Source organism: Oncorhynchus mykiss, chromosome 24 (genome assembly GCF_013265735.2).
Source record: "Oncorhynchus mykiss isolate Arlee chromosome 24, USDA_OmykA_1.1, whole genome shotgun sequence".
In the NCBI taxonomy this organism is placed as follows: Eukaryota; Metazoa; Chordata; class Actinopteri; order Salmoniformes; family Salmonidae; genus Oncorhynchus; species Oncorhynchus mykiss.
Genome location: NC_048588.1, coordinates 2,111,956 through 2,139,234, shown reverse-complemented (window position 1 = coordinate 2,139,234; position 27,279 = coordinate 2,111,956). Strand labels below are relative to the sequence as shown.

Below are 27,279 nucleotides of genomic sequence, written 5' to 3'. Positions count from 1 at the left end.
ACTGAGAAGTTGACAAGTGTCCAACTCACACCTATATGTAGGCTGTGAAACAACATCCATGAGCCCTTGTAGTCCCCAGAGGTGGGGATTCAAACCTGACACCATAAGGTAAGCCAAAATATAATGAGATCTTACATCTGCTATCTTGCCTCTTACGCGCCAGGCGAACAAAACTCATGTTTAATAAAATATCAGACATCCTTTATGGGGGGGGGGGGGGGGGGGGGGGTCAGCCATAACTGATGATGACCTTTGTTGGGAAAATAAAACATTAGCCATGTGTCACAGCCCAGCACTGGCCCACTCACAATTAACACACAACAGAGCCACTGTGGAGTACCTGTGGTGAGCACAGAGAAGAGCGTGCAGGTTGGCCACAGCCCATCGGAGAACAGATGCACAGGAGAACACAGTCCATCAGTCAACCCCAGAGCTGGCAGAGGTGGCTGTGGTGGAGAGAAGGGGAAGGGATGGGAGGGAGGCAGGTGTGGGTGATCATGTCCGTCTGATCATATGTGGCACTAGTAGGAGCTCAGCTACTGTGGCTGGGAGTGGGTCGGAGAGGGAGAGAGAGTGAGAGGAGACAGCCTCTGACTATTGGGGTAATGATCCTGAAGCAGGTCTCACTGGTTTGGTTTGTCCAAGGTGGGAGTGGTTGATGAAGATGGAGAGGTCTGTGGTGGGTCCCACAGTGCTTTTTTAGGCAAGTGGAACATTGACCACCAGATCCCTATATCATTGATCAGCCGGCGGTGAGAAAAAAAAGCTCCCTTTCCTTGGAAAAGCTATTGTTCTTCTTCACTCTTGCCTCTGTGCTACTAAAAATGGTCAAAGACTCCAGCTACCCAAAGTCATAGACTGTTCACGACAAGCGGTACCGGAGCGCAAGGGCTGGGACAAAAAGGCTCCTTAACAGCTTCTACCCCCAAGCCATAAGACTGCATAACAGTTCATCAAATGGCTACCCTGACTATTTGCTTTGACCCCCGTATTTTATTTGTATTTATTCATATTATTTTACAATGACTCTCTTGCACATGCTTGATGTACACTCACTGGACTCTAACCACACACTCACACATACTTTTCTCTCTCTCTCTCTCTCTCACTGCTGCTACTCTCTGTTTATTATCTATGCATAGTCAATTTGCCACTACCTACATGTATACTGAAGAAAATATATACGCAACATGTAAAGTGTTGGTCCCATGTTTCATGAGCTGAAATAAAATATCCCAGAAATGTTCCATACACACAAAAAGCTTATTTCTCTCAAATGTTGTGCACAATTTTTTTTACATCCCTGTTAGTGAACATTTCTCCTTTTCCAAGATAGTCCATCCACCTGACAGGTGTGGAATATCAAAAAGCTGATTAAGCAGCATGATCATTACACAGGTGCACTTTGCGCTGGAGACAATCAAATAAAATGTGCAGTTTGATCACATAACACAATGCCACAGATATCTCAAGTTTTGAGGGAGCACGCAATTGGCATGCTGACTGCAGGAATGTCCACCAGAGCTGTTGCCAGATAATCAAATGTTTCTCTACCATAATCCGCCTCCAATGTCGTTTTAGAGCATTTGGCAGCTTGTATGGCGTTGTGTGGGCAAGCGGTTTGCTGATGTCAACATTGTGAACAGAGTGCCCCATGGTGGCGGTGGGGTTATAGTATGGCAGGCATAAGCTACGGACATGAACACAGTTCCATTTTATTGATGACAATTTCAAAGCACAGAGATACTGTTATTAAATGAGTTTTTTTCATCTATGCCCCTACATTTTTTAAAAAGGTATCTGTGACCAACAGATGCATGTCTGTCTTCCCAGTCATGTCAAATCCATAGCTTAGAGCCTAATGAACTTATTTCAATTGACTGATTGAAAAATGTAAAATGTTTGAATTTGTTGCATGTTGCATTTACATTTTTGTTCAGTATACATATTACCTCAATTTCCTCGACTAATCCGTACCCCGGCACATTGACTCGGTACTGGTACCCCTTGTATATAGGCTTATTTGTTATTTTATTGTGTTACCATTTTTCCTTAAGTTAATTGAGCACATTTTTCTTACTTGCTTTTTTTCAACTATGCATTGTTGGTTAAGGGTTCATAAGTAAGCATTTCATGGTAAGGTGTTCTAGGTAACCTGTTCTATTCGGCCCATGTGACAGATAAAATGTGATTTGATTTAACTTCTGATTAAACAAATGTCTTTGTAGGGAATGAAAAGCTTTTTGAGACCACCCTAGGCCTTTAAGCTCTTGAAGTTCCTGAAGGAGGTATTAGGTGGTCCAGATGTTAGACAAGTGAGACAAAATGTATAGGTGTGCTCTCAGCCATTTTTTTGACAAGGGACCGGCAAGCTTCCTCCATGGGGGGCCACATACATAAAACATTGTAGAACTGACAAAATTAGTGTCTCGGGGACCAGCCAGCAGCATCAAAACAGACTGGCACCTGTCCACAAACCAGATGTTGAGAAATACTAACCCAGGTCGTCTTCACATATGATCCATCGGACGATTTCAGTTCTCTCTGACAGATTATGTTTGCTTAAACCATAAATAACTGATCTGCAAACTTCTGACACCTGAAATGTGACCAATACCATGCCTGAAAGAAAATGTCTGAGGCTATTTTCAGTAATGGTGAAGCTTGCATAGAGAGCTTGTGAGACAATTAATTCAGCAGTTCTGAGAACCTCATCTGTGATGGGTTTGTTTGAATCCTATCACCTCACACCTAAACAAAAAGGGCCAACGCAATGACACAGATGACTACAAAACAAAAGGAACAATGGAATATGGAATACGCCTTTGCATATCTATAACGACAAGAAAACGGCCTAATTGAATTTGCATCGCCCGTTCATCGCTGGCAACCAGAGAGCGGCCGTGCTCGCATTCATCTCCCTGACCAAGTGGAAACAGCTTTCTAAAGAGGGAGCGAATTTGGATATGCACAGATCTCCTGGCTACCCTCGACAAGACAGATCAACAGCACAGTGAAGAAGGGGGTCAGGAGGGGTGTGTGTAACAGCTGTGGACCTCTAATTGCAATCCAGCAGCAATAGCAGGCTCACCTGTGTTTTGTTTGCAAGCAGGTGGAACAGATGCACCCTGCGCCGAGTGACATCGAGCTTAACATCCGCAACATCGCCCCCTGCAGACCTAGCATCCCATCCACCAGGCATGTCTTAATGTGCCTTCCCCCCGCAAATAGCCGGTGGGTTTAAAAGGGCCGAATACTGTACATCGAAAAATGTCAGTCGACATTAAGAAAAGGTCCGGCTGATTTGAGCTGAAATCCCTCTAAAGGTCTCTCAAGCGTTCTTGCTGAGTTTTCTTTTGGGGGGGGAATTGCCAGGGCTGACCTCTAACTCTTTCGGCAATCAGCCAGAGATGCTGAGTATTGTGAAGTGCAGGGGGGGGATGTGCAAATGAGAGGAGACCTGCTTTGACTGATTTGCGTGCATGTCAAAGCACTCCTGGGGAAAATGTTAGGTGAGAGGATATTTCCTGGAAAATGGTCTCGGGGCATGGAGGATAGGCAGGAATGTGAGCATACTGGGGTATAAAAGCAATTCCACATCGTGACACACTGATATGTGCTGCTGGGCCAGAGAACATGGTGTCCAATAAAATCTAACTGAGCCAGCCGACACACACTACTCACACACGGCGGACTCAGTCAACACACAGGTCAATGTCAGAGAAATATAGGGCAGATATTGAATATCATATGCTGATGACTGCCTTCACAATACACATGTACACTTCATGACCATGAGACCAAAACGGGTTCAACTTCCATTCATGGCCGTTCAACTGTGCTTTCATCTTGTATAGTGGTCAGAGTTGACGCCTCATGCTTGGCCGAGTGGAATAATCCTGAATTAACATGCACTATCAATGAGAACCTGGGAGGGTAAACTGACCCAGCATGGCGTCACCCTCTCATTTCATTAAATTCTACATTTCAGAATCAGCTTGGACTGATAGATTTGAGCATCTGGGTAAATGGATGGCAAATTCCAAAATAGTAATTATACAATGGGAGGGAAGAACAATATGGAATGCATGCCATTGCCTTACATTGCATATGAAGTGTGACTGGCTCATGACGTTCAACCATGGACGTACGCAGAGTTGCCAGGTCTAGCAAAAATGTATAGCCCAATGAACTCTCAAAACCCACCAACAAGGCCTGAAAGCTAGCCCAAAATGTTTTTGGGCAGCAAGAGTTGACGAGCCACATTTATCAAATAAACCCTTTTTTCATAACCTTATCGAGCGAATTAAGAATAAATATTGACATAATTTGTAATGATGTAGGCTAAGAAGCAAAATGCGGTTTTCCATCAATATAATAATAATTGTGAGCTTAAGAATATGTCCCAGAGAAAAGATAATTCACCCTTATTAAACTCTTCAGATAATTTTCCATCAATGATTGTAGATTGAACTTCTTTGAAAGCAATGATTAAGCAATAAGGCGCTTTACTCAGTAATTTGTTGAAGCACCATTAGCAGCGATTACAGCCTGGAGTCTTCTTGGGTATGACGCTAACAAGCTTGACACACCTGTATTTGGGGAGTTTCTCCCATTATTCTTTGCAGATCTTCTCAAGCTCTGTCAGGTTGGATGGGGAGCGTTGCAGCACAGCTATTTTCAGGTCTCTCCTGAGATGTTCGGGCTCTGGCCGGGCAACTAAAGGACATTCAGAAACTTGTCCTGAAGCCACTCCTGCGCTGTCCTGGCTGTGTGCTTCCGGTCATTCAGACAAAAGATTTCAATCGTGGTTTCCTCAGACCAGAGAATCTTGTTTCTCATAGTCTGAGAGTCTTTAGGTGCCTCCAAGCGGGCTGTCATGTGCCTTTTCCTGAGGAGTGGCTTTTGTTTGGCCACTCTACCATAAAGGCCTGATTGGTGGAGTGCTGCAGAGATGGTTGCCATTCTGGAAGGTTCTCCCATCTCCACAGAGGAAATCTAGAGCTCTGCCAGAGTGCCCATCGGGTTCTTGGTCACCTCCCTGACCAAGGCCCTTCTCCCCGATTGCTCAGTTTGGCCGGGCGTCCAGCTTTAGGAAGAATCTTGATGGTTCCAAACTTCTTCCATTTAAGAATGATGGAGGCCACTGTGTTCTTGGGGACCTTCAATGCTGCAGAATATTTTGGGTACCCTTCTCCAGATCTGTGCCTCGACACAAGCCTGTCTTGGAGCTCTACAGACACTTCCTTCAACCTCATTGCTTGGTTCTTGCTCTGACATACACTGTCAACTGTGGGACCTTATATAGACAGATGTGCCTTTACAAATCATTTCCAATCAATTGAATTTACCACAGGTGGACTCCAGTCAAGTTGTAGAAACATCTCAAGGATGATCAATGGAAACAGGATGCACCTGAGCTCAATTTCGAGTCTCATAGCAAAGGGTCTGAACACTTATGTAAATAAGGTATATCAGTTTTTTATGCATTTGCAAACATTTCTAAAAACCTGTTTTGGAATTTTCATTATCAGTAAGTTGTATTGTGGACACAGATGTTTTTATTTGATCAATTTTAGAATAAGGATGTAATGTAACAAAATGTGAAAAAGTCAAGGGGTCTGAATACTTTCCGAAGGCACTGTATATGGCCAATATACCACAGCTAGGGCTGTTCTTAGGACACAGTCCTTAGCCGTGGTATTCTGTCCATATACCACAAACCCCTGAGGTGCCTTATGGCTATTATAAACTGGTAATCAATGTAATTAGAACAGTTAAGTATTTTTTGTCATACCTGTGATACACGGTCTGATATACCACGGCTTTCAACCATTCAGCATTCAGGGCTCAAGCCACCCAGTTTATAATTCTAAATAAATCCTGTTTGCCCATGTGCATAACTATAGACACATCCAATAGGAGAGGTTGAGTGATGAAAGTTGGACAGAGGATCTTGAAATCTCTGAACACTTTTTTTTACACACACACACACACACACACTCACTCACTCACTCACTCACTCACCAACGCCTGCCTCACTGCCTGATTGTCAGCAGCAGCAGGTCACAGTGAAATATATTTTTTTTTTAAAGAGAGAAATGCCATGGCGGCCGCAGCGCAATTTAGAAGTAGCCCAAAAACAGCAACTCAAAGTGAAAGACTGTGACTCTATAAGTGGAATCTGCAGGTTTGTCACGCCGCTTTTATTCGAGCAAGAGAAAAAACTGCCTCCCACTGTGATAAGCACCTATCGGCAGTCTATAGGCAGGATGATTTTGTCTGTGTTTCAATGCATAAAAGAGAGACATTTCCTTAATTGTCAAAGCCACCTCAAGAGCTATTACCAGCTAAAGTAAATTATATTGAACAAAAATATAAATGCAACATGCAACAATTTCAAAGACTTTACTGATTTACAGTTCATATAAGGAAATCAGTCAATTGAAATGAATTCGTTAGGCCCTGTTGGACACAGGATCTGTTGGACACAGATACCTTAAAAGAAAGGTAGGGGCGTGGATCAGAAAACCAGTCAGTATCTGGTGTGACCACCATTTGCCTCATGCAGTGCTCCTTCTCTTAGAGTTTATCAGGCTGTTGATTGCGGCCTGTGGAATGTTGTCCCACTCCTCTGGATGTTGTGGAGGGAACTTGAACACGGTTTTGTACACATCAATCCAGAGCATCCCAAACATGCTCAATGGGTGACATGTCTGGGGAGTATCTAGGCCATGGAAGAACTGGGACATTTTCAGTTTCCAGGAATTGTTTACAGATCAGTGGACGCTGCTGAGGAGAGGACGGCTCATAATAATGGCTGGAACAGAGCAAATTGAATGACATCAAACATATGGAAACCATGTGTTTTATGTATTTGATACCTTTCTACTTATTCCTCTTCAGCCATTACCACAAGCCCGTCCTCCCCAATTAAGGTGCCACCAAACTCCTGTGGTACAGATCATTGCGACATGGGGCCGTGCATTATCATGCTGAAACATGAGGTGATGATGTCGGATGAATGGCATGACAATGGACCTCAGGATCTCGTCACGGTATCTCTGTGCATTCAAATTACCATCGATAAAATGCAATTGTGTTCGTTGTCCGTAGCTTACGCCTGCCCATACCATAACCCCTCTGCCACCTTGGGACACTCTTTTCACAACGCTGACATCAGCAAACCACTCGCCCACACAACGCCATACACTTGGTCTGCAGTTGGAGGAGGTTTATGGTAGAGAAATGAACATTCAATTATCTGGCAACAGCTTTGGTGGACCTTCTTGCAGTCAGCATGCCAATCGCACACTTCCTCAAAACTTGAAACATCTGTGGCATTGCGTTGTGTGATAAACCGCACATTTTTCAGTTGCCTATTATTTCCCCATGCATTTTCCTATGTGTACCTGTGTAATGCTCATGCTGTTTAATCAGCTTATTGATATGCCACACCTGTCAGGTGGATGGATTATATTGGCAAAAAATAAATGCTCACTAACAGGGATGTAAACAAATTCATACCAAACTTTTGAGAGAAATAAGCTTTTTGTGTGTAAGGAAAATGTCTGGGATGTTTGATTTTAGCTCATGAAACATGGTACCAACACTTTACATGTTGCGTTTAGATTTTTGTTCCGCGTCAACGACCATGACTTAGAAGATTTTCTGCAGCATTCAAGAGCAAAACATAAAAAACGGTTAAAGGTAATGTCATAATTTAGATTTTTGCCAAAATAGACATATTCAAATGTAATTATTTATCATGAGGGCCATAAACAATACCTAGTGATGCTTAAACTGCCAGAAAGATTTCAATCTTACCTTTCTGGTAAAAATAGTTATAAATTGCTGAGGTGTAGTCTTTTGAGGACACAAGCTCAAGTACACAGAACAAATTAAAAAATATGACAAATCATATTATTCAACAAAAGTTGGGGAATAGGAAATGGAATTATTGAAATGATTTCTAAATATAGTAACAATCAAACTATAAATGACTTGCTTTGATATTTCACCTTTCTTATAATTGTAAAATAAATATGATCATACTTAGTGACAGTACAAAATTGGCACCATTTCATAACTGACAGAGCATTTTCTGACCAGCATCCTCTGAGCGACGCAGACACAATTCAAATGCTTGCTGACTCATTACAACTTCAGCTTTAAGCACAAAGTGATTATGTCTCGCTGTGACCAAGAGAAAGTGGTCTGGTTTAAATTCTATGAAATAAATGTTGTATTGTTTCATGTTGAGCGCTCTAAATCCATCTATGAACATCACAGCGTGATGAGATTGCCTTTGCTGCATGGGCTAAGGTCTCCCATTTCATATGCCGTATTGTAAGCTGAGCTGCAAAATCGAACATTTGTTTGCATAGGCCTGAAATTTTGACGTGTTGCTCCCTAAGCAAATGAGGTGTCAACATCAATTGATGTTGCGCTGTTCACAGAGCACTCAGTACATCAAATATTGGTCGGTACCGGTCCAGAACCGCTCAAAGAGGTGTTAAAAGGATTATACATGGACTGTGAGCTAGGAGTTCTCGGCACCTGTGCTACGCAATTGCTTTTTGTGAAGAGATACTGTTTTTATTAGTTACCATTGTCTAAATCCAGATAGTACAGTATGGCTCTGTACAGCATCACTTAGAGCCTCCCAAATGGATATAGAGCTCTCCGAATGATAAATTGAGTGTGGGTAATGGGTTGATCACATAGCAAGGGCTGTCATGAGTCATATTTTCATGCGTCCCCTATTTACTCGGCCTCCTGTCATATTGCCTGCATCTGTGCACTCAGTTAAGAATTATGAACACAGACACAATCACTGAGCACAGACAGGATGTAATTGACTCTCCAACACCTTCACAACAACTGCCACACACACACACACACACACACACACACACACACACGTACAAACACAGTATAACACTATATAGGCTACTGTAGATGCATGGTTGATACATTTAGAAAGTCAAATATACAGTGCCTTCAGACAGTATTCATAACCCTTGATTTATTCCACATTTTGTTGTGTTACACCCTGAATTCAACACGTATTAAATCTATTTTTTCCCTCACCCATCTACACACATTACCCCATAATGGCGAAGTGAAAATATGTTTTCATAAATGTTTGCAAATGTATTGAAAATGAAATAGAAAAATGATCTAATTTACAGAAGTATTCACACCCCTGTGGAACACCATGATCTAGTTCACCTGTCTTGTGCTTGTCTTGTAGCTCCAACTCCAAAAAGTTCTGGGACACTGTGAAGTCCATGGAGAACAAGAGCACCTCCTCCCAACTGCCCACTGCACTGAGGCTAGGTAACACGGTCACCACCGATAAATCCATGATTATCGAAAACTTCAACAAGCATTTCTCAACGGCTGGCCATGCCTTCCGCCTGGCTACTCCAAACTCGGCCAACAGCTCCGCCCCCCCCCCTCCCCCTGCAGCTACTCGCCCAAGCCTCTCCAGGTTCTCCTTTACCCAAATCCAGATAGCAGATGTTCTGAAAGAGCTGCAAAACCTGGACCCGTACAAATCAGCTGGGCTTGACAATCTGGACCCTCTATTTCTGAAACTATCCGCTGCCATTGTCGCAACCCCTATTACCAGCCTGTTCAACCTCTCTTTCATATCGTCTGAGATCCCCAAGGATTGGAAAGCTGCCGCAGTCATCCCCCTCTTCAAAGGGGGAGACACCCTGGACCCAAACTGTTACAGACCTACAGTGCCTTGCGAAAGTATTCGGCCCCCTTGAACTTTGCGACCTTTTGCCACATTTCAGTCTTCAAACATAAAGATATAAAACTGTATTTTTTTGTGAAGAATCAACAACAAGTGGGACACAATCATGAAGTGGAACAACATTTATTGGATATTTCAAACTTTTTTAACAAATCAAAAACTGAAAAATTGGGCGTGCAAAATTATTCAGCCCCTTTACTTTCAGTGCAGCAAACTCTCTCCAGAAGTTTAGTGAGGATCTCTGAATGATCCAATGTTGACCTAAATGACTAATGATGATAAATACAATCCACCTGTGTGTAATCAAGTCTCCGTATAAATGCACCTGCACTGTGATAGTCTCAGAGGTCCGTTAAAAGGGGAAGATGGTTAAAATTGATGGGAAGATGGATGGAGCCAAATACAGGACCATTCTGAAAGAAAACCTGATGGAGTCTGCAAAAGACCTGAGACTGGGACGGAGATTTGTCTTCCAACAAGACAATGATCCAAAACATAAAGCAAAATCTACAATGGAATGGTTCAAAAATAAACATATCCAGGTGTTAGAATGGCCAAGTCAAAGTCCAGACCTGAATCCAATCGAGAATCTGTGGAAAGAACTGAAAACTGCTGTTCACAAATGCTCTCCATCCAACCTCACTGAGCTCGAGCTGTTTTGCAAGGAGGAATGGGAAAAAATGTCAGTCTCTCGATGTGCAAAACTGATAGAGACATAGCCCAAGCGACTTACAGCTGTAATCGCAGCAAAAGGTGGCGCTACAAAGTATTAACTTAAGGGGGCTGAATAATTTTGCACGCCCAATTTTTCAGTTTTTGATTTGTTAAAAAAGTTTGAAATATCCAATAAATCCCAGTCTCAGGTCTTTTGCAGACTCCATCAGGTTTTCTTCCAGAATGGTCCTGTATTTGGCTCCATCCATCTTCCCATCAATTTTAACCATCTTCCCTGTCCCTGCTGAAGAAAAGCAGGCCCAAACCATGATGCTGCCACCACCATGTTTGACAGTGGGGATGGTGTGTTCAGCTGTGTTGCTTTTACGCCAAACATAACGTTTTGCATTGTCGCCAAAAAGTTAAATTTTGGTTTCATCTGACCAGAGCACCTTCTTCCACATGTTTGGTGTGTCTCCCAGGTGGCTTGTGGCAAACTTTAAACGACACTTTTTATGGATATCTTTAAGAAATGGCTTTCTTCTTGCCACTCTTCCATAAAGGCCAGATTTGTGCAATATACGACTGATTGTTGTCCTATGGACAGAGTCTCCCACCTCAGCTGTAGATCTCTGCAGTTCATCCAGAGTGATCATGGGCCTCTTGGCTGCATCTCTGATCAGTCTTCTCCTTGTATGAGCTGAAAGTTGAGAGGGACGGCCAGGTCTTGGTAGATTTGCAGTGGTCTGATACTCTTTCCATTTCAATATTATCGCTTGCACAGTGCTCCTTGGGATGTTTAAAGCTTGGGAAATCTTTTTGTATCCAAATCCGGCTTTAAACTTCTTCACAACGGTATCTCGGACCTGCCTGGTGTGCTCCTTGTTCTTCATGATGCTCTCTGCGCTTTTAACGGACCTCTGAGACTATCACAGTGCAGGTGCATTTATACAGAGACTTGATTGCACACAGGTGGATTGTATTTATCATCATTAGTCATTTAGGTCAACATTGGATCATTCAGAGATCCTCACTGAACTTCTGGAGAGAGTTTGCTGCACTGAAAGTAAAGGGGCTGAATAATTTTGCACGCCCAATTTTTCAGTTTTTTATTTGTTAAAAAAGTTTGAAATATCCAATAAATGTCGTTCCACTTCATGATTGTGTCCCACTTGTTGTTGATTCTTCACAAAAAAATACAGTTTTATATCTTTATGTTTGAAGCCTGAAATGTGGCAAAAGGTCGCAAAGTTCAAGGGGGCCGAATACTTTCGCAAGGCACTGTATATCCATCCTGCCCTGCCTATCTAAGGTCTTCGAAAGCCAAGTCAACAAACAGGTCACTGACCATCTCGAATCCCACCGTACCTTCTCCGCCGTGCAATCTGGTTTCCGAGCCCGTCACGGGTGCAACTCAGCCACGCTCAAGGTACTAAACGATATCATAACCGCCATCGATAAAAGACAGTACTGTGCAGCCGTCTTCATCGACCTTGCCAAGGCTTTTGACTCTGTCAATCACCATATTCTTATCGGCAGACTCAGTAGCCTCGGTTTTTCTGATGACTGCCTTGCCTGGTTCACCAACTACTTTGCAGACAGAGTTCAGTGTGTCAAATCGGAGGGCATGCTGTCCGGTCCTCTGGCAGTCTCTATGGGGGTGACACAGGGTTCAATTCTCGGGCCGACTCTTTTCTCTGTATATATCAATGATGTTGCTCTTGCTGCGGGCGATTCCCTGATCCACCTCTACGCAGACAACACCATTCTATATACTTCCTGCCCGTCCTTGGACACTGTGCTATCTAACCTCCAAACGAGCTTCAATGCCATACAACACTCCTTCCATAGCCTCCAACTGCTCTTAAACGCTAGTAAAACCAAATGCATGCTTTTCAACCGTTCGCTGCCTGCACCCGCACGCCTGACTAGCATCACCACCCTGGATGGTTCCGACCTTGAATATGTGGACATCTATAAGTACCTAGGTGTCTGGCTAGACTGTAAACTCTCCTTCCAGACTCATATCAAACATCTCCAATCGAAAATCAAATCTAGAGTCGGCTTTCTATTCCGCAACAAAGCCTCCTTCACTCACGCCGCCAAACTTACCCTAGTAAAACTGACTATCCTACCGCTCCTCGACTTCGGCGATGTCATCTAAAAAATTGCTTCCAACACTCTACTCAGCAAACTGGATGCAGTTTATCACAGTGCCATCCGTTTTGTCACTAAAGCACCTTATACCACCCACCACTGTGACCTGTATGCTCTAGTCGGCTGGCCCTCGCTACATATTCATCGCCAGACCCACTGGCTCCAGGTCATCTACAAGTCCATGCTAGGTAAAGCTCCGCCTTATCTCAGTTCACTGGTCACGATGGCAACACCCACCCGTAACACGCGCTCCAGCAGGTGTATCTCACTGATCATCCCTAAAGCCAACACCTCATTTGGCCGCCTTTCGTTCCAGTTCTCTGCTGCCTGTGACTGGAACGAATTGCAAAAATCGCTGAAGTTGGAGACTTTTATCTCCCTCACCAAATTCAAACATCTGCTATCTGAGCAGCTAACCGATCACTGCAGCTGTACATACTGTAGTCTATCGGTAAATAGCCCACCCATTTTTACCTACCTCATCCCCATACTGTTTTTATTTATTTTATTTTCTGCTCTTATGCACACCAATATCTCTACCTGTACATGACCATCTGATCATTTATCACTCCAGTGTTAATCTGCAAAATTGTAATTATTCGCCTACCTCCTCATGCCTTTTGCACACAATGTATATAGACTCTCCTTTTTTCTACTGTATTATTGACTTGTTAATTGTTTACTCCATGTGTAACTCTGTGTTGTCTGTTCACACTGCTATGCTTTATCTTGGCCAGGTTGCAGTTGCAAATGAGAACTTGTTCTCAACTAGCCTACCTGGTTAAATAAAGGTGAAATAAAAAAATAAAAATAACATTTGTTCCCGTTATTCCCTGTGTATTTATACTGGTGTCCTCTGTCTATCTGTTGCCAGTTCGCCTTGTCAAGTCAATCAGTGTGTTTTTCCGTGCTCCTGGTTTTTCCTAGTCGCTGTTTTTCTAGTCCTCCCGGTTCTGACCCTGTCCTGACACTGTACCCGTCTGCCTGACCATTCAACCTGCCTCGAGCCTGCCTGCCGCCCTGTACCTTCTGGACTCTGACCTGCCTCTTGCCTGCCCCTTGTTTTTCAATAAATATCAGACTCGAACCATATGCCTACGGTGTATAAATCTGGGTCTCGCCCTGTGTCGTTATACCCTGAGTCAAAACGTTGTAGTAGTACCTTTGGCAGCGATTACAGCTGTGAGTCTTTCTGGGTAAATCTCTAAAAGCTCTCCAGACCTGAATTGTGAAATATTTGCCCATTTATTATTTTCAAAGTTCTTCAAGCTCTGTCAAATTGGTTGTTGATCGTTGGTAGACAACCAATCAACCATAGATTTAAGAAGATTTAAGTCAAAACTAACTCGGCCACTCAGGAACATTCACTGTCTTCGTTAAGCAACGCCAGTGTAGATTTGGCCTTGTGTTTTAGGTTATTGTCCTGCTGAAAGGAGAATTCATCACTAAGTGTCTGTTGGAAAGCAGACTGCACCAGGTTTTCCTCTGGGATTTTGTCTATGCTTAGCTCCATTCCGTTTTTTTTTTAAATCCTGAAACTCCCCAGTCGTTAACGATTACAAGCATACCCATAACACGATGCAGTCACCACTATGCTTAAATGTTAAGAGTGGTACTCAATTTGCATCATTACTTTAGTGTCTTGTTGCAAACAGGATGCATGTTTTGGAATATGTGGATTCTGTACAGGCTTCCTCCTTTTCACTGTCAATTAGGTTAGTGTTGTGTAGTAACTACAATGTTGCTCATCAACCCTCAGTTTTCTATCACAGCCATTAAACTTGTAACTGTTTTAAATTGTCACCATTGGTCTCATGTTGAAATCACTGAGCGGTTTCCTTCCTCTTCGGCAGAGTTAGGAAGGACGCCTTGTCGTAACTAGGTGTATTAGCACACTATCCAAAGTGTAATAACTTCACCATGCTCAAAGGGATATTGAATGTCTGCTTTTTATTTTTACCCATCTACCAATAGGTGACTTTCTTTGCGACGCATTGGAAAACCTCCCTGGTTTTTGTGGTTAAATCTGTTTGAAATTCAGTGACTGAGGGACTTTACAGATAATTGTATGTTTGAGGTATAGAGATGCGGTCATTGAAAAATCATGTTGAACACTTGTTGCACACAGTGAGTCCATGCAACTTATGTGACTTATGCACATTTTTACTCCTGAACTTATTTAAGCTTGCCATAACAAAGGGGTTGAATATTTGACTCAAGACATTTGAGCTTTTCATTTTAATTAATTTGTGAAAAGTTTGAATTCCACTTTGACGTTATGAGGTATGGTGTGTAGGCCAGTGACATTTTTGTTTTTAATGTGGAAAAGTCGAGGGGTGTGAATACTTTCTGAAGGCACTGTACATGACACATTGATTGCTGATTGATCTTATTTGTCAGTGTCGGATGCACATTATACTAGCACATATTCATAATCTAATCACCATTTATAAAAACTGTTAATCCACATTAGTACTGTGGCTACTGCATTTAAACACACCTCAAGCAATTTATATTGGAAAATAATATTCTCCATCGCACTCCACTCTCCTCTAAAACAGGTTGTAATAAAGTGGCCAAAGCACTTTCCCTCCCTCAGTCCCATAGACATGTTCCATCAGCCATGGCCGGCCCTGCTGTCCTCCACTGAAAGACTACCGATATGCCCAGTTTGCAAAAGGAGACCATTAGTGAGATATCACGTCCAGGGTAGTAACAGTGACCTTTCTCTATTGTCATGTACACACCGACAGCTATTAGAGAAACTCCTCAACACTATCCTGTTTGCCTTTTAAGAGCCATGATGTGGCATCATCGTGCTTACATGTCAGCATTGTTGTAGTTCTGCAGAACTCGGCCTTTTAGATGGTATTTGCTTGAAACATGAACATGTTAATGTATTTCTTAATCATTTAGCATTAAGAACAGTTTATGAAGGGATACTTCGGGATTTTGGCAATGAGGCCCTTTATTTACCTCACAAGAGTCCGATGAACTAGTGGATACCATTTGTGTGTGTGTCTGTGTCCAGTTGGAAGGGAGTTAGAGTTTTTCCAGCCAATGCTAACTAGCATTAGCGCAGTGACTGGAGGTCTGGGTGTCTGCTAGCATGCTCGGATTATGGGGAAGTAGATAAAGGGCCTCATTATCAAAATCCCAAGGTATCCCTTTAAAGGCAGCGTTTCCCAAACTTGGTTTCCCAAACAAGGGGTGGACATTTTTTTTTACCCTAACACTACACTGCTGATTCAAATTATCAAGGCTTGATTAGTTGAATCAGCTGTTGGACAAAAAACAAAAAAGTTGCATCCCTTGGGGTCCTGAGGACAAAGTTTGGGAAACACTGCTTAAGGAGTCGTGGTGCATGGTCCGATGAATACATTACAGAAAGTTAACTTGTTTAAGAACGTACAATTCTACATGTTAATTTATTCACACAGGGAATGAGCTCAGTCAGAACATTTAAAAGGGATAGACAATGCACATCATCAGGGAGTCCAAAGTCTAAAGACTGATCAAATGGTCACAGTTCTCATTAAAGGGGACATACATGTGATTTTTTTAAATTGACATTATGCATAATCACCATGCATAAAAAGGACAGTAACATCCTGCAGTTAGTACAAACAATGTAGCCTAGGATCGTCCACAAATCACTGGAGCCTGAGCAAAATTGTTTAACATCACAACTCAAAGGACATGAACTGAAAATGTATAAATTACGATTTTCCATGTTGTTCAAAGAGGTGGTCCTTCACAAAACTAAAAAACACGGCAGCACCAAACCAATTACAATTTGTCTGAGAACTGATTCGATTAATGTTGTACGCTGTTGAGCCCCTGATTGTTGGCCCGTCGGAATTTAACATGGGTAAATTCAGACAATAACTTAGAAAGAATATTTTTCAGAACAGTCTGCTGTGGTATTGACATGGGTCAAGCACGGTCTCAAACACAGTGATAATAAAACATATTGTTCCATAATATGACTGGCAAACAGTGCTATTGTGACACCAAATAAATCGAGCCAAAATGCAAGCCAGCACTCACCTCTTTCTCTCCACAGATATTGCTGATGATGGAATTGGAAGCAGGGCTGGCGGAGGGACCCAGGACTCCCACCACTCCCTTGGACAGGATCTGGCACACTGTCAACACACAGAGACAAGCATCCAGTCAGATAATACAGAACATGGTCCAAATACCACATTCAGCCTATTAAATAGGAGTTGCGTGTTGCTTTGTGTGTAGTTTTAACCTGCACTAACAGTATGAGCCAGCAGTTCCCAGTTAACCTTTAATAAGTAGGTGTTTGGGGTTTGCTAACTATTAACTTGATCATGTTCTATTGATGTATTAACTTACAGCTGCTCTGTATATGATTTCACATCACCGATATCACCTACGACTATAGATTACAATATGACAGATTGAGTGGTGGTGCAATGATGGAACATAATTACTGTAGCAACAGGTTGGAATGAGATCTGGTCATTTGGAAGTTTTTGCAAAACCATTTAGAATGTCATGTCAACAATCCTTCATTTTAAGATAACAATTGGAGACGAAGGTACTCCTTAAAAGTGGCATGTAGGAGTTAGTGCCAACCAACAGTTGCTGCCATGCAGGGGCACATTGACCTAGTTAAAATAATAGCTGAGAACTATATTAAAACGAAACCGATCAGATATTCTATCAGTCTCCCAAAAGCATTTGTGATATCTTTTTTCTAACATTCACCATCACACTGAATCAGTGTATGAAATGGATTTTTTGGGGGGGAAGAAGAAGAAATATAATATAGTATTTCCTTTGCAATCCCCTGCACATGAGTTTGGGCTTAAATCTTACTTGCAGGGGAAACAAAATGCAATTTCAGGTGGGGGTTGATCCCTGTCTTTCATTAACATTCTATGGTAGTCAGGAGGAGGACTGCTGTCTGAATATGTGGCCTGCTGCCCAAATGGCACCCTCGTTCCTGTGTAGTGCACTTATTTTGACCAGGGCCCTTAGGGCTCTAGTCAAAAGTAGTGCACTATATAGGGAATAGGGTGCCATTTGGGACACACAGTGGAGGGCGACAGACTGGCTGAGGTGGTGGATGGGCCAGTAACAAACCCCAAATGAGGGTAAAGATGTATAAAGGAAGAGTAAAGGTGGACCATTTTTGAGCCAGTGGAGCAAAGCTCGGGATCCTCACCGAACGAGATAGAAAATTTACAGGAGCAGTGAATCAAATGATTAATAAATAATCCCTTTGTCATCCAATGGAGTGTTCTGTACATTCCCCTCCTCCTCCTCTCCCACCCACCTACCCCTCTCTCCTCCATTTAAAGCACATTTGCACCTGTCTGCATGACTTCACCGAATTACAAAGTGACCGGATTAGCCTGACAGGCACGGTGCCACTGGCCCCATGAGGCTTTTTACAGGTCGCCATGTTTTATTTTACACAGGGAACATAATGGCCTTTTGTCATTTGGGCAAAAGTCTGTCCTCCACCCTCTCTCCTCCGTCCTCTCTCTTCCGTGACCAGGAAACCGATAAGTGGTCCAGTGGTAAAGGAGAGTGTCAATTCGTTAGTAAGCAAATGGAAGACGTCCCCCCCTCCTCAATAGCCTTTTAGCGAGGAAGCACAAGTCTAACCTACTTGAGTCCTTTGCGGAAGAGTTCAGAAATACTTTTTTCTATAAAACTAGCTAAATTTGTTTTTATTACTTTATATATTTATTTTGGAATTCCACCCTGAAGACGCTCAATGGGATAAGGACAGACATTTCATAAAAGCGCATTTTTTATCCAATTTTTGTCATGTCTACTCCAGCTCCTCCGCTCCGGCATTTGACGTCGCTGGTTTACTAACCACTGGTCCTGGGATCCATCATTACGCACACATGGCATCAATCATTACGTGTACCTGCACGTCATGAGGCACACCTGGACATTACCTCCCCTATATCTGGCACTCCCTTAGGTTCTTTCCCCAGTCACTATTGTTCCTGTGTTTATGCGTAGATGCTACTGTTATGTTGTCTTGTTCCAAGTTTGTTGTTTTAAACGTTTCACCTGCACTTGCTTCTCAACTCTTAGCGTCTCTGTTATAACTTTCCCTCTCCTCGCCACCTCTCCTTGATTACCTTTTTTTTTTAAAGGAGGCCAGAGGACGACAGAGAGAGGATGCAGTAGTTGTGCAAATCGAATTGAGAAAAGGCCAATATGTCCATCTTGGATTCTCTTCTCGCTCCACCTCAGTCTATGGGCAAAGCAATTTACATCTGTGACAAGTGACAACTTCTCCAATATAAGTGTGGATCATTATAATGGAATTCTGCACAACTTCTGTCTAATCTTGGTCAGTGGGTTGTCTGGAGTCCATTCAGTTTAGAATTGATTCCCTCAAATCAATACCTTATTGAGAGCCGCAGCATCTGCAAATGAGAGCCAATGTACGCATGGGACCTGGAGTTCAGTTCTGTGAACCCACATTCAGTGGTGGAAAAAGTACCCAATTGCCATACTGGAGTAAAAGTAAAGATACCTCAATAGAAAACGACTTAAGAAGTGAACATCACCCAGTAAAATACTACTTGAGCAAAAGTATTTGATTTTAAATATACTAAAGTATCAAAAGTAAATGTAATTGCTAAAATATACTTAAGTATCAAAAGTACAAATCATTTCACATTCCTTATATTAAGCAAACCAGACAGCACGATTTTCTTTTTATTTAAGGATAGCCGTGGACAAATGCTAACACAACATCATTTACAAACAAAGCATTTGTGTTTAGTGAATCCTCCAGATGAAAGGCAATAGGGATGTTCTTTTGATAAAAGTGTGAATTAGACCGTTTTCCTGTCCTGCTAAGCATTCGAAATGGAACGAGTGGTTTTGGGTGTCAGGGAAAATGTATGGAGTCAAAGTCTTGTTTTCTTTAGGAATGTAGTGAAGTAAAAGTTGTAAAAAAAATATAAATAGTAAATTAAAGTACAGATAGTCGGCACAAAAAACGACTCCAGTAGTACTTTAAAGTATTGTTACCCACATTCAAATTCACACATGAATGCACACACCACATAATATTTTTATTTTTTTTAAACTCTTGTAAAAAGAGCGTGTAGAAAAAAACGTGGTTTTTGGACACGTGAAATCATGTGAAAGATTTTACGCGTAAATGTCCACGAGGCAGACACGTGGTTCACGGACACGTGTCTGATGTTTTACACAAATGTTTCACATGTGAAAAATATCACGTAGAAAAACAGACACATGAGTAAGACACTGAAGTTTTACATGGATATTTTTCATATAACTCAGACATGTGGTTTGCCAACATTTCACGTGTGCTTTTGTAACTGGTGAGATTAGAAACCTGGTCTCCCAGGAAAGAAGCCGACATCTTGGACCATTCGACCAAGCGGGCCAATAGTTATGTTGAAAACAAACACACACACACACACAGCTAGGCAGGTTGTGTGACATTTCCTCCTTACTGGTGCCACTGATCCATCCCTAATCCAATTGCTGCCTGGGCAGAGCCACGACAGCACTAAATTAGGAGGGGGTTTGCAGGCAACCAACCAAGCAGGGAGAGGTATACAGTTGTTTTTATGTATGAGGAGGAGCTACCACGGCCATTAAGCTCTACTTTTTTGTACTTAATGTTTCTGCCACCGTATCTTATGGCAAAAAAAAGCTTCTGGATATCAGGACAGCGATTGCTCACCTCAGATTAGACAAAGATTTCTTCTTCAACAAGCAGGACTCACAGGATATACTGCTAATATCCGACAAGGCCAATATCCCCGTTATTGGCAAGAGAAAGAGATGCAGATACAGAGGACACAGAGCGGGGTGGCTCATAAGGTTCTGCAGAAGGCGAGTGGGAAAGCTGCCGTTACTGTCAATATTACTCGCCAACATACAATCATTGGACAATAAATTAGATGAGGTACGATCACAAATATCCTACCAACGGGACATCATAGACTTATTTTTCACAAAATCATGGCTGATATGACGACATGGATATTCACCTAGCAGGATATACAGTTGAAATCGGAAGTTTACATACACCTTAGACAAATACATTTAAACTCAGTTTTTCACAATTCCTGACATTTAATCCTAGTAAAGATTCCCTGTTTTAGGGCCGTTAGGATCACCACTTTATTTTAAGAATGTGAAATGTCAGAATAATAGTAGAGAGAATGATTTATTTCAGCTTTTATTTCCAGTTCAATAAGGTTACTGACTGAACGACGGTATGAATCTAATGGGCATACACCTACAGTGCAGTGTGCTTTTAACCCCCTAGAGTCGATTGATGCACCAGAGCGATAATCTAAGTAACATAATAAAATTGAAGCTAGAGATATCTTCTTTTTTTAACCGCATGCGGTTGCATCCGCCTATGTCGCACTTCCGCTTTTGCGGTTTTAGGCGGCAGAGGTAGAGCGATGTTAATCAGACCATGAGATCATCCTGAAAATGTTTCTTCTCATGAAAATGTCTGTAGTGTCAAATGGAAAGGGTAGACTCTCACGAACACAATGGTGGACTCCATTTTGCTGTACGACCGCCACAAGTGTAAGGGGACTCTCGTCTGAAGTTGGTACCGTCAATGTTACGAACTAAAGGGTAAAGGGGAGATTCTCACAAACACTATGGTTTTCTATTTTGCTGTAGGATCCCCACAGGATTTATCTGAAGGTAACCGGTACCGTTTTTTTTAAAAGACAGGAAGTATGATGGTAGTTTTGTGCCTAACCCAAAAAGGGGTTAAATATGCGTAAAAAAAAAAAAACATAATAATATTTCAGAGCTTTCTTATATCTCCTAGATAAAGGACAAACACTTCAAATGATTTTGGGGTACCTCAGATTGTTCTGGCAATTCTCCCATTGAAACTTCATCGTGATAGTGACCTATTATGTATAAAATGGGTCATACCATTAAACGTTTCAGAGAGTATATTGTTCCAAACTGTAACGAACCTCGTCCTCTTCTTCTGAGGAGGAGTAGCGAGAAGGATCAGAGGACCAATTTGTAGCGTGGTAAGTGTCCATAATGTTTATTTTAATACATAAACTGAACACTACGAAATACAAAACAATAAACGTGAAATGAACGAAACAGTCCCGTGTGGTACGAACACTAACACGGAAGACAAACACCCACAACCCAAAACTGAAACCCAGGCTACCTAAGCATGATTCTCAATCAGGGACAACAATTGACAGCTGCCTTTGATTGAGAAGCATCCTAGGCCGAACTCAAAAACCAACATAGAAAAACAAACATAGACTGCCCACCCAACTCACGCCATGACCATACTAAAACAAAGATAAAATAACAGAACTATGGTCAGAACGTGACGCAAACAATGTGTCTAAAAAATAAGCTAAATAAAAATAAGGTCGTTTTGTGATATTCATATTCGTATTTTTTAAATGTTGACTAAATTCATGCGAAAATGTGTATTTCAGTATCTAGACATATTCCATATGTTAGAGCTCACTACAAGGAGTATAATGTTGCCTGTTGCGGAAACGGGCAACAGTAGCCTGGGTAGCAATCTGTTCAGCTAAATTCCACTCCTTGTACTCCGCAACATGTGCCAAAGGGAAGAAAGAAAACATTATCCACTCTGCCAGAAGGGTTTTTTAGCAACCCAGTGTCAGTATGGCCCACATTGGCAACACACAGTAGGTGAACTACATGTTAGATAAACAGACTGGTAAAAGTGTATTCTATTCTCCTTCTGTTCCATCTAATCAAAGTAGCTGGTATAAAAATACCAGCATTAAAATTTACTTGTGGAAATGTTAATGCATTGTTAATATTTAATTGCACTGTATCCATCCACAAGGTCATGGCGATAGGCTGATTGACATAGATTTTTCCAAATTCTGTCCACCTCATTAGATTTCTAGTATACTACATGGTCAAAACAAACATCTCTTTCCAAAATCATGGGCATTAATACGGAGTTGGTCTCCCCTTTGCTGCTACAACAGCCTCCACTCTTTTGGGAAGTCTTTCCACTAGATGTTAGAAAATTACTGCGGGGACTTGCTTCCATTCAGTCACAAGATCTGCACTGATGTTGGGCGATTAGGCCTGGTTCGCAGTCTGCGTTCCAATTCATTCCAAAGGTGTTTGATGGGGTTGAGGTCAGGACTCTGTGCAGGCCAGTAAAGTTCTTCCACACCGTTCCCGAAAAAACATTTCTGTATGGACCTCACATTGTGCATGTGGGCTTTGTCATGCTGAAACAAGAAAGGGCTTTCCCCAAACTGTTGCCACAAAAATGGAAGGACAGAATCGTCTAGAATGTCATTGTATGCAGTAGCGTTAAGATTTCCCTTCACTGGGACTAAAGGGCCTAGCCCGAACCATGAAAAATAGCTCCAGACCATTATTCCTCATCCACCAAACATTACAGTTGGCACTATGCATTCAGGAAGGTAGCGTTCTCCTGGCATCCGCCAAACCCAGATTTGTCCGTCGGACTACCAGATGGTGAGCGTGATTCATCACTCCAGAGAACGCGCTTCCACTGCTCCAGAGCCCAATGACGACGGCCTTTACACCACTCTTGCCGACACTTGGCATTGAGCATGGTGATCTTAGGCTTGTGTATGGCTGCTCGGCCATGGAAACGCATTTCATAAAGCTCCTCGACAAACAGTTCTTGTGCTGATGTTGCTTCAAGAGGCAGTTTGGAACTTGGTAGTGTTGCGACTGAGGACAGACAATTCTTCTATGCACTGTGCGCTTCAGCACTCGCCGGTCCCGTTCTGCGAGCATGGGTAGCCTATACCTTTGCGGCTGAGCCGTTGTTGCTCCTAGTCGTTTCGACTTCACAATAACAGCACTTACAGTTGATCGGGTAGCTCTAGCAGGATAGAAATTCGACAAATTAGCTTTTTGGAAAGGTGGCATCCTATGACAGTGCCACGTTGAAAGTCACTGAGCTCTTCAGTATGGGCCATTCTACTGCCAATGTTTGTTTATGGAGATTGCATGGCTGTGTGCTCGATTTTATACACTTGTCAGCAACGGGTGTGGCTCAAATAGCCAAATCCATTAATTTGAACGGGTGTCCACATACTTTTGTATATATCTTCAGGCTAGTCATTCAAACCAAAGAAACAAAACAAGTCCAAAACCTTTTGACATCCACACATCCAAATAATTTTTAATTTTTAACACAAAAATGTGTTTGCCACTGCCACTCGTTACTCCAAATATTCCTAAACAAGATAGACATATCTCGCTGTACTCAAGGGATTTCTGAAAGTGGGGGATAACAAGGGAAGATGGGCACTAAATTGAAGGATGAACGGCTGGCAGACAGATACACAGACCCACCCACCCACACAGCCACCCACACAGCCACCCAGCCAGCCACCCAGCCAGCCAGCCAGCCAGACAGACAGACCTTTTAATGTGGAACTCCGTGACATACTTGTCTTTCACTTTTTGAAATGAATGACAAAAGTTGAAAATTGAAAGCCACCTCGTACTCCCATCCTCTACTTACTGGTCTCTCCCATCTCATATTCACTGTCTCTCAGCAGCTCAAAGATGTCCACCTCCAGCTTGCCTGTTGTGGAACGGTTACTGGACCGGTTGATGCTGTCCTTCGCCAGAGTGATGGCCAATCTCTCTCCCCGGCTGCACTCCATTGGGTCGTCAAGTATGGCGGCTGCAGAAGAGAAGATGAAGAAAGAAAAACATCATCCACTCTGGCAGAAGGGCTCTTTGGATACCCAATGTCACGATGGCCCACATTGGCAAGACACAGTACATATACTTCATGATTTTCTCAAACAAACTGTGCTGCAAATCATGCAGAACTACAGAGAAAGCCCTTATGGTTCATGGGGGTCGTTATATTACCAAATGTGAATATGGTTTTCTGTCAGAACAAACAAGTGACTTTTACTTGCTACAGTGTAAAAACACAACCGCTTAACACATCATGCGATTCCCAATCCGGAGTCCCGATCTAAATCAAATAAATCTTGCGCTGAGTGCGCGTGAGTGATGGGGCAACACATTTTAATAGGGCTGTTCTGTCCTCTCTTGATTTATCGCAATCATGTTGGAATTAACATAATTGTTGTTTTACACATGATGCGCACGCTTCCAACATTTGAATATGGCGTGAATGCATGTGTCATAACTACATGTGTGAGGGTGAAATGAATACGAAGGACTCAAAGAAGCAGTTGAGAAATGGTGCTTCGCTGTGTGTTCTAGCAAGCAAATGAGCAACTCAGTGGGCGATTCACAAGACAGTTTTAGGATAATTGACGTGGCACATTGTGCATAGGTTGTAATCCTGAGTGCGTCCCAAGACGGCAGGTTCAGGTTCAACATTGTAGCGTAATTTGTCGAGTTAGACTAGGGTTAAGTAAAAAAAAAACTTTTATGTATAAATCACTTGACGAGGCATGTGAACCCTGAACTCACCAACATTACCATACTCTAACTAAAACCAGACAGGGAATGTATAATTCCTTCAAAAATTGGCACAATCCACCAGAAGTAATTGCATTCAAAACCTGCTTAAATGCAAAATAATAGCTTTCTTTCTGTAGGAATGTTGCCCGACGGTGAGGTCAAATCAATGCATGTACAAACATGTGTATAACTGACCTCCGCATTTCTCTATGCTCTGCGTCAATACATAGCTCAACTCGTACAGCAACATGATAGGTTCCTCTAAAGAGCAGGTCATTTGCCTGACATTTTTGTTGAAATTGCAAAAACATTCACACCCCAGGCTCCCTTTTAACAGCAAACACAGCTATTACTGCTTTCCCTGAGTTCTCCAGCGAGTGAGATTAATAGCACTGGACTTAGATACAGGATCGGACCTAGATGGAGGCCAAAGACAGTGTAATAATTACTGTAGCATTTGAGATGATAAACCACAGCCACGATGGGATAAAACTGGCCCATTCCCATGCAGATCACACAGATAAAACTAACCCAAGTTCACTTTGGTCAATGAGACAACCATTTATGCAGAGCAGCATTGGTAGTGGTCACGGCAATTAGGGGCGTTTACAAAGATTCACATGAAGGTAAGCAAAAGGATGTCTGAGGTTTATTTATCCATTTATTTGTCCATTTATCCATTATTTTACACTAAGTCAGCATGTATGTGCCTTGCCTTGTCTCTGCTAGTGCAAACAGAACGCAGCCTACAGAATATAATTAACATGATGGGTGGGGGGGGGGGGGGGGGGGGGGGGGGGGCGGGGGAGTTTTTATCCAATTAAAAGTTATTTGGATTTGATTACGGCAAAAGAAAAGTGGACAGCTCGTGTCACACAGAGCTTATTTTGTAGATACATTTGCAAATTAACACAACTAATGAACATGTGATGAGTTCTTGTCACCTCATAACACATGTCAAAACTGAGATTTTAGATTCACTATGGGAGTTTGACTGCGCAATTAACAGCCTTGGTATTACTTTACATACTTTACTTTATTAGCTCAACATGGCAGTCAAATATAATCAACTGGAATACAAAACATTGGGGTTTGCAAGATGTACCTATAGCCTATATTTATACACAAAACATACTGCATAAAGATATGACCGACAGACAGTGTACGTAAATTACATGTAATGTTTAAAAAGTAGCCTACAATGAATGTCTGCTTGCCTGCCCACATACCAGTTACACCGTTAGTTACACAGCCCAAATTGGTCTCCCTCCCTCTCTTATTGCCTCTGGCAAGTTTTGTTCTGTTTCGATAGTGAGAGCAGCACGGGAAGAGAGCTGGGCAATTCTCTCACGTGATTCAGACACCCTCTGAGCTGTATTTACTCTCTCCTCTGGAACATGAAGATCTCCGTCCTTTGAATGACTGAGAGGTTTATTTCAAACCCCAGCCCTTGAACCTTTTTAAACCAAACAATGGGCAGCCCCAGAGGTGTGCCGAGGTATTTATAGGACGCACTGTAGTACAGTACAAGCACGGTCGATGGCCGTCTTTCTCTCTACATGTCTGTAATACGCTGTCCATTTCCAAAGCTCTTACGTGTGTAGATGCCTGGCCATTACCTGATATGGAGAGGAAGAAGGGCACAATGGGGAGGAACTGGGCTGTGTTCACATGGTGATTTTGAATCAATGCTATAGTGCACTATGATCAGGGCCACAGTCAATGTAGGCAAACGTTGTTGAATGTTGCAGATAGAAATGTCATTAATAGAGCTAACGTGAATCCGTATATCGACAGTAAATGTCAGAGATTTGTTTGTTCTACATTTTATATTTCTGCCTGGACGTTCCAAATCACTGTGCTCCCCTGAGCAGTCAGGTGCCTACGGCTAGGGAAAGCGGCAGAACGGCAAGACCGGAGTTTCTCCATTGAAGATACATTGCTACACATTCATAACCTAAGAACATTGCTTAGACAGTAGTGATTGCATATACAGTTTTCCATGCATACTGTAGTACCTACAGAGAGTGATTCACATACTTCAGATGGATTCGCAAACAACTGTTGAGTATCTCATGGAAACATGACACGGGATGTGGGATGTGTGAGCATCTGTAGTGCATCTCAGTGACTTGAGGACATTAGACAATTGCTTGCTTTCTCGCCGAGGTGAATTTTTATCCGACTGCAACATGTATTCACGGGGAATCTTTCATGTTTATCCC

At 42.4% G+C, this 27,279-nt stretch overlaps 1 protein-coding gene across 1 annotated transcript in view; it reads right to left on the bottom strand.

Moving 5' to 3' along the window:
• The window catches only part of LOC110503540 (glutamate receptor ionotropic, kainate 4-like), a 425,725-nt gene that overhangs the window by 122,016 nt on the left and 276,430 nt on the right, over positions 1-27,279 (bottom strand). The window contains exons 4-5 of the mRNA XM_036961231.1: positions 24,129-24,293; positions 16,631-16,728 (exon numbers count right to left, since the gene is read on the bottom strand). Coding sequence (XP_036817126.1) covers positions 16,631-16,728; positions 24,129-24,293 — 263 coding nt within the window. The remainder of the gene's footprint in view (positions 1-16,630; positions 16,729-24,128; positions 24,294-27,279) is intronic.